The 9,064-nt window shown below is 30.4% G+C and overlaps 1 protein-coding gene across 1 annotated transcript; it reads right to left on the bottom strand.

Moving 5' to 3' along the window:
- Positions 1 to 938: 938 nt before the first annotated feature.
- On the bottom strand, positions 939 to 1,743 carry LOC105171331 (uncharacterized). Its single transcript, XM_011092404.3, has one exon. The coding sequence runs from the start codon at positions 1,480 to 1,482 to the stop codon at positions 1,120 to 1,122; it is 363 nt and encodes a 120-aa protein (XP_011090706.1). The 5' UTR covers positions 1,483 to 1,743; the 3' UTR covers positions 939 to 1,119.
- Between the last annotated feature and the right edge of the window lie 7,321 nt (positions 1,744 to 9,064).

The raw sequence follows: 9,064 nt of genomic DNA, 5'->3' as shown, positions 1-9,064 counted from the left end.
GCATTAATTTGCTTCTAGAAATCCCAATTATGAGCACACGGCTCTAAGAGCATGAAGTTTAACCAATATCGTATATTCTTGCCAGTGATATTTTAGTAACTTTTATTATATATTTTACAGGTGTTCTAGTTCAATAGTTTATCTGTGACTGTCAATTTTGTTTAAGTTTTTGTTTCATTTCGATTATGTTGCATAATCCCAAGTATGTGAGCACTGGTATATATTCACTCTCCTTTAACGGAGCAGATAAACTACTCCAACAACGGTCAACCAACTATAACATATGTTGTCAGAATTCTTGCAAGGTGATAATATAATTAAGACAAGTAAAGAAGTAACAACATTAAAATCTTGTTGCCCTTAATTAGATATATACTTATAATTAATTATAAATTGATGCGACCAATGTTGCTCCACCTCAGCCTGATTTTCTTTAAGATTGCTTTCTGGGAAGACATTGGTGAAATGATGATCATAAAAGTGTCGAGTTGTGAGTTAGTTGAGCTTGTTAACATAATTAATAACGCCTTTTCACCAATTAGTTGGTAAACTAATTGCTTATGGAAATACGACTTAACAATTCAATCAAATGAAGCAGATGAATCTGATTGATCAAGCACATCAATTCCATTCTTTCATTTGTTGTCCGAATTAAGATGACTTCTGTTCAACTATCTTTATGCAAAACACACACACACACACACACACACACACACAGCATGTAATAAAGTGTCCACTGCTTCTGATCATCTTACAACTGAACTTCTTCTACATGATGAACAGGCTATTTACTCATCAGCATGCATATGTTATTTTGTAGTAACCTGGCCCTGAATCTTTAGCCTAAACCTAAGGATTAATTTGCTGTACCCGAGGAAGAACTGAATGAATCAGTGCCTGATCAACAGAACGCAACTGCTTACTACGAGCTAAAAACCTTTTTCCCCGATATACTCATGCTGCCTCTTTTTACTAAACGGAAAAAGGATCTAAAAACAGCAGATAAATTTCTTTAAAAAAGAAAAAAGACAAAACCAGGTAAAACCCTCTCCATCGATCGAAATAACCTCCCTGTACAGACGACAAGAACATGGTCTGGAATCTTGTTTCCCTATCTATCTAGTAATACGAGAATCTGGAGTTATCTCCGACTTGGGAAGTGCTTGCTGATCTTGAATACTTCTTGGACGAAGATGGCGACGAAGAACTGTCCCCCGCTCTTCTTCTCAACATCTGCCTCATCCCGTCAGCGACCCGAATCGCCGGATTCGATTTGTACTTACGACAGAACGACATGTGAGCTTTAACAGCCTCGTCCACTCCGAATTGCTTCTTCCCTCTGCTGACTTCGTCTCTCACAGCCTCGGAACACAAACCACACAACCATTTCCCGTCGAACTTGGCCTTCACTCCGTTAATGTAGTCCTGAGTGCACTCTTCCTTCAGTCCACAGCACTCACACTTCACCAATTCAATCTCCATCTATAATTCACCAAATATAGTAGGAGTAATGCGGCAGTTGAGTGAGAGGGTGTTATGGGATGTGGGAATAAGAGAGAAGAGAAAAGAGAGAACTTATAGTAGGGAAAGTTGCCATAATTTTCTCCATGTTCTAAGGGACATTGGGCAGTGGAATATGAGACAATGTGGCCCCGCGGGCGGGGGGACCCCCACCCTCCTCCTGATGTGGTTTCAGTTTAAATATATTCAAGACAGGTTTCTTGAATTCGATGACTTGCCTGAACTGCTCCTCCTTTGTTTTCTTAGGCATAAAACATTTTATAATGTCCGATTAGCAGTTATTTTCGGTTGACATAGTTTGAAGGGCTCCATACCGTTAAAAAAAAAGAATTTTAATTTAAATCAGGTATGATTGGTTTAGATAAACGGGAATTCAATTAATTTATTATATGGTTAGAAAACATTATAAGAAGAGTGCTGATCATCCACACGATAAATATATATAGTAATATTTATTAGATGAACCTTCACTCCTGTAAGAATATTTCAAGATCGATAATTTGCTCTATTGGTGTCTCGTTTTTTGCTTCTGATAATGGTAATTTTTTGAGAAATTTGTAAATGTATTAAATATTGAAGTATCGAAAAAATAAAAATAGAAACGGTATGAATTTTTTCACAGACCAATAATTGTTATATATATGTGTGTGTGTCTGACATGTTAGTTCTGTAGGTGAATTCATTCACCACTTGAGTTAGTTTATGTTCACGGGTCGCCGGTGGTTAGCACCACGACAAACACTCTAAACCATACTTTACCCAATAATTGCTATTGGCCTAAAACTAAAATTTGTCTAAACTCAGACCAATCTTTTAAGAGGTATTCAACTCAACTGATCAGCATTTAATGCAAAGGGATTTGGTGTGAGAATTATAGTGGTGGCGCAGGCGCACATAGTTTCTGCCGTTAGAACCATATTCATACCCACCCACTGTTCCAAGCTGCCCTATTTATTGCACAAACTTCAATATGACATGCATACATACCTAATGTTGTTTGGGACTGTCACGCAACGGACTACTCAAACTTTTTAGTAAGTTATTATTTGTCAGATCGATTTACTTCTTTCATTAAAATTCCATCACAGACAAAACTTTGTGATATATATGATTAATTTACATGAGAGGATAAAAAAAAAATCCTATTTTAATTATATTATATTTGCTTAAATTATTTAGATTAAATAATTCAACCCACCTAAATAAAGGAATTGAATTATTCAACCTGAACAATGATTAATATTGCACTGTTGGATTAGATAGATTAATTATTTTACAACATGTTAGTGTAATGGAGAAATGTGTTGCACGTAACGTGACCTAATTCCTAACAATTACTATGACATACCACGTAAGTTGTAACACAAAGTTAATGCCATTAATTACTTGAGTAGTCCATTCCTTCACAGATGTCAGGAATTCAATGTAATACACGAGTTAACGTTAACATACTATTAAATAGCCCACATGATCCTAATATTATTGCACGACTAGTAAAATAATTCAATATTTATTTAATGCACCATATATACATTTAATATAGTTTAAACGTGTTCGATAAATAATCACAAATTAAAAAAGAATATTCTTAAAATTAGTCACAACACAACTCGAAATAATAATCCACCCCATTAATATTACAAAAAATTAATAGAATTAATACAAGTAATGATTTTGATGACCTAAATTATAACTACCTGTCTTAATTCTCCCACGTATCGCTTATACAAATGGGCAAGACATGGAATAAGTGGGACTAGGTTTGATTTAATTGCAAGAAAGTGTGTAGTCTTGATGAAATGGACTCTTCATAATAATTGATTAAAGGGAAGGCACGTGATTACAATTATTTTTGGATAATATACACATTGCAAGCAATATAAAATCCTAATTTCCATCGTTTTTCTCAATAGCTGAATTTCTAATTTCATTACATGGTAGCATTACTAGAAAAATTATGACAACATTCAATTATTAAAGCATAATATATATCCCACGTTATTAGTTAAGTGGTTTGGTTTAGGGCAGGGCTACTTGTTTTCTAATGATACGTATATATCTAGATCTCGTTTGTTTCGTGATTAGACATTGTAAAATTTTTTTCATATATAATCACACATTTGATTGGTATTATTAGAATCCTGTACTAATATTGGACTCAGTCTTATTTATAAGGATTTATAGGATAATGGATTTTATCTCTTAGATGGGACACAGTCCCACCAATTATTATAAACCTATTTTAAAAATACATTTTCTCATTTGTCCTTCCACTCTCCATAGTCTTTCTCTCCCCTCTTCCTCCATTTTTCTTTCTATCTATTTCTTCTCTCCACGAACAATAACCAGATGACTCGTTTGAACAATCTTCAGAGTTCTTTCTTTTCCTAAATGATTAAAAAATCGTATTCTAAATTATAATAATTAGATCATAAAATATAATAAAAAAAATATTACTTTATTTTTTTTGGAGCTTTTGAAAAATATTTGAGTTTTGATTAGTTGCCAAATTAAATGTGTATTTAGAACTTCTGTTTCTTACGAATATAGAAGAAGAAAATATTCGACAAATTAATTTTATTTCAATAAATAATTTATATTTTTTAAAATCATTCACAAGTTACAATATAAAAATAAAATTAACTTAAAATGATACTCTTAATAGCCTTGTTACTTTTAATCATACTTCATAATCTCTTCAACCAAATACTATATTATATTATCACATGGGATATCATACGTACAATACCTCAAATCGAATAATATATAATGAAAGGTTTATCATTCAATTTTTCATCCCACCCAATCTCGTCACGCGTAATCCTATCATATGAACCAAATGAGCCCATATTATACTTTTAATTTCATAAGCATTTCTAAATTAACAATTATTAGCAACAACAATTATAACTTTAATAGTCAAAAAGATAATGCTATGCATAGACATCGTAGTTAATGTCGATAATCATCATTACGTCTTTAGTTCACTGTATTTTATTGACAATACTTATCTGCCTAGCTACAACGTAATTAATTTGTGCAGGACCAATTTAATTTATGGTCCAATTTTATTAATTTTACCTACCATTAAATTATTTTCTTTGTATCGACGCTCGTGCGACCATTATATTATTGTAATTAATTACAAAATATAGTTTCCCACGTGACAAAGTATCATACTTCTATTAATATTTAGTAGAAAAGATTAAGATCATCAATTATAACTAAAAATACAATTTATTTCTATATATTAAATAAATAAAGAGACTTTAAATTAATACCCCTCATTTTCAATTTAATAGGGACTTTGGGGAGAGAATAAGAATAATAAAGGATTCTTCGAATTTTAATATTATAGGATGATTCAGCAACTTATTGTTTATTCTTTTTGTAACATTAATTTGGTCATGAAAGTATAGGTTGACGTTTCTGAAGGGAATTTATATGTTTACTTATTAGGTTAAATGTATTTTGGTCCTGTTATTAATTATGCCCCTTGGCTTTTTTTGTTTTTTTTTTATTTTATTATTTTTAATTTTTATGATTTAATTCTTTTCTTTTGGAATTTCACCTCCACCGGCAAGAAGGATAAACTCCGACAAATGAAATGACTGAAAATTAAAAAAATACATGACGAAAATGATACCCTGAAATTCTAAAAGACGAAAAAGTCAAAGGACTTAAGTTACAGACCAAAAATGCATTTAAGCATTGCTTATTACATCTACAATCTATATTTCTTTTCACAATGACAATTATTTTAATGTGATAATTACATGATTACATCAATATTTCAATAGATTAAGCAAATTATTAATTCAACTAATATATCAATATAACCTAAAAATAATAAAATAAGTTTATAATAAACTAATATAAAACAAAAGAAACAAAAATACCATACACAGCAGTATACGACCTCATGATATCAAATTTACACATGATATTTCAACATTAATTATTGGACTAAGACATCATTTATTACTATAATATTCCTTACGTTTTAGACACAATTTGTTTTTTTTTTCCTTAAAAATCGTAACTTTTTTTTTTTTCATTTCTTAAAAGTTTTTATTTTTTTTGTTTCACATTAATTATTTCAGTCATTTTTTTAGCAACTCTATATTGGGAAAGTGGACAAGTGCATATGCAAGCTTTAGCAAAGGCAAGATGGTCAAAAAAGAGGTGCGGAGTTGCACCCTATTTCCGTATTGTCAATTTAATCCTTTATATTTTAGGTTTTTGTTTTTTCTACAAATCAGAAAGTGGCCATTTGTAGGGCAAAAAATGACAAAGACACCGTAAGATAGTATTAGACAACTAAAGTAGGACAAATCTACTACATCAAGAGGAAGTCTGAAAATACTTAACTATATTAAATAAAATGGAGTTAGTTTTTGAAGAAGGATAGAAATAAAAATTTATTAAATAGAGTACCTTTTTTTTTTTTTTTTTACTTTTTCCTAATTGTTTACCTTATTGTAAGAATTTTTCGAATTAAAATAGTGATTTAGCACAGAGAGTTAGACGAGTATTAAACCATTTAAAATTAGGAATTCTCATTTCTTAGGTAGGGCTATAAAAGATTTCAGTCGAGTCAAACGCATTATTGTTCAAACTTGTTTTTAATTATTTCGAGTTTAGTTATTAATTTAATGGATGTCCAATGAGTTTTAATAAGATCGAGTTTGACCGAACCTAACCAATTATATATGACAAGTATTGTAATATACTTACAATGTGATTGGTGTATAGTTTATGAAAAATGACTAATCACATCATAACAAATGTATCATATTTGTTCTATATTAATTTAATTCAATTAAATTTAATTTGAGTAAAAAAAGACCATGTTTGGATTTGTGGCCACACAATAAATTAAAAGTGTAGAGTGTTTAATTTTGTTGTTGAGTAGGCAGCAGGCAACTCCGATATATTGACCCCATCAGGAGTTCTCTGTTCCTCTCTTTCTTTTGCTTCTAAAACAATCAAAACCTCTCGATCATACATGCACCAAATGTACACATTATTGCCATGAAATTTCATATTTTTTAATTCTCTTTTTTTTCTACCATCATGAAACTCAAACACGAATTTGCTTTTAACTATCGATATATTGGTATGTTTCATGAATACTTTTACATTTATATAGTCAATTTTTATATATATAGTTGAAAAGTGATTATTTTTCGTTCTTGCTACTTTTAAAAACAACTCTTTTGATAAATCTTACATACTTAGACGAGGTTGATGGATATCAACAAGGCTCATGGCCTAGGTGGTCGAGCCTACATTGTGGTGAAGAGGGTCTGTATTCGCTTGACTCCCTACTAAAAAAAGAAAAGAAAAGAAAAAAAGACTCCTTTGATGAATCATTATGTTCATCGTAAAATTACTCCATGCTACTCGTCGGATATTTCAAGAACTTTTCCTCAAATCAGCTTATTAATTAGATACTGATATGCGATTATATTGAAACTTAATTACAAAGGTACTACTTATAATAATATAACCTTATAATTGTTCGAATTACTACATTCATCCCCTAGATATTATATATATATATATATATATATCCATTGTTTCAAGAAATGCAATTATTCTCACATGGGCTCTTGTTTTTCTTCTTCTTCATTATCATCATCATATGTGCAAGTAGGTTTAAGATTGTCTGCGCGGGGCCTAAGTTTTGTATTTAATGTTCTTCACATGGCTTCCCACATGCCCTATACATATGTTTTCCTGATCTTCTAACCACTTATTCCTATTTCTCTTCATTCAATTCCCACTCCAATCATCCAACCCCCTTTTCATTTTTAAAAGTTCAGACAATTTTTATATAGTGTGCGGATCATATCATGTCTGAGATAAAAACAAAGAATGTAATAATTAAACAATGTAAATTAAGAAATGATGTTTTTGGTTGCTAAATTTGGTGCTTCTTATTACATAATTCTACATTATGATGATGAGGTTGTGGTGATTAATTCCTTGTCATGATGATTGATATAGGCTAAGTGGTTAGCTTATTATAACTGCAATTATTGTACTTATCATCTGTGCTAATGGATTATCAAACTAATATTTATGGCTAGTGTGTACCTTTATCTACTATAGATGTAATTATCTTTTTTCGTTTTGTGGGCGAGGGTAATATTATGGGATGAAATCATTTACTTGTTATATGATCGTATTTTTATTTTATTTTTCATATTTTGGCCATACAAGCACGGCAGGAAAAGAATCCTACTATCCAGGACCAAATATTATTTGATGACGATATAAATATTATAAAAAACGAGAATTTTGTTTAAGTGCATGTTTTAATCGGTAACGCCTACATGTATAATTACAACTCAATAATGATAATTCAAGGACAATATATTTATTATATCATATAGTGATAACTTTCGCATAACTTTTTATCACTAATAAAATATAATGAAGAATTATTGCTTTAACCAAAACTTAATTAATGTTACTTAATACATTATTATTAATTTATTAGCATTGGAATATATATTAAAATGCCTGGCAGGTGGTTCATTCCTGTATCACATTTGCATCTAACATTATTAATTATTAGTATAATTATGAAACTATATGATGTTTTGGCATCAGAATAACTTCAATCATTAGGGGTCTTACTATTGGATGACCAACTATTATCATAATACAACTTTAGGATTAATGTTTTTGGCAGAATAATAGGTTTAGTTCGTTGGTAGTAATATCTTATCCAAAACTATGAAACCTGCAGAGGGCAGACAAGCCATGCATGTACACTTGAATTCCTGGCTATATAGCATGCATATGCATAAAATACATTGTCAATAAATGAAAGCAACCATTCCTACTTAATAAATAGGGCTGTTGATCCATAACCTAATTACAGAAAGTGGTTTTGATTCATTTTTCTATTTCTATATATGGAGCTATTGTAATAGATTCATCCTTTAATTAGGAAGTAACTAATTGTGGTTTAGATTGTTGGACGCTATCGTGGCTTCAATGTTATAACTATACTTTTGAAGGAAGATATGAGGGCTATATCTTATAAATCTTGTACTCTAAATTGCTCCTCTCTATTCACTTGAATAACATTATATTACAAGTCCTTTTATAGGTCCAAATACCACCTAATAAGCATATACTTTTGTGTATAGAATAAATACAAAAACAAAATTCAAAACGTCATTATCTTTTTTTTATAGCCCTGATAAAACAATCATAATTTTTCGTAAAAAAAATTAATAAACTAATTGGACCATTTGAAACTAGATTACAGAGCTTTAATTTCATATAAAATTCAATAACAACTTTTGTATTCTGAAAACTCGTTTATAAGTCTGCTGAAAATAAATTTAATTCTTTTGAAAATTCTCAACATAGATCAAATATTTGATAAGGACGAAAACTCTTATGATCATGTCTAAAGAAAATTGTTGTGTTGGTTGATCTTTCAGCAATTTTTCCGAGTTAAGAAAAGAAAATTACGACTAAGAGTCATTCATGAAGCAGATGTATGTAGATCTTGCATTAT

The sequence above is a fragment of the Sesamum indicum genome, linkage group LG10, assembly GCF_026168435.1.
Source record: "Sesamum indicum cultivar Baizhima isolate 11 linkage group LG10, ASM2616843v1, whole genome shotgun sequence".
Classification (NCBI taxonomy): Eukaryota; Viridiplantae; Streptophyta; class Magnoliopsida; order Lamiales; family Pedaliaceae; genus Sesamum; species Sesamum indicum.
The sequence above is the reverse complement of the archived record's forward strand: the minus strand, read 5'-3'. Positions and strand labels throughout refer to the sequence as shown.

What these genes read in the sequence shown, in the direction of transcription:
- LOC105171331 (XM_011092404.3), bottom strand. Translation starts at nt 1,482, where the DNA reads ATGGAGATTGAATTGGTGAAGTGTGAGTGCTGTGGACTGAAGGAAGAG.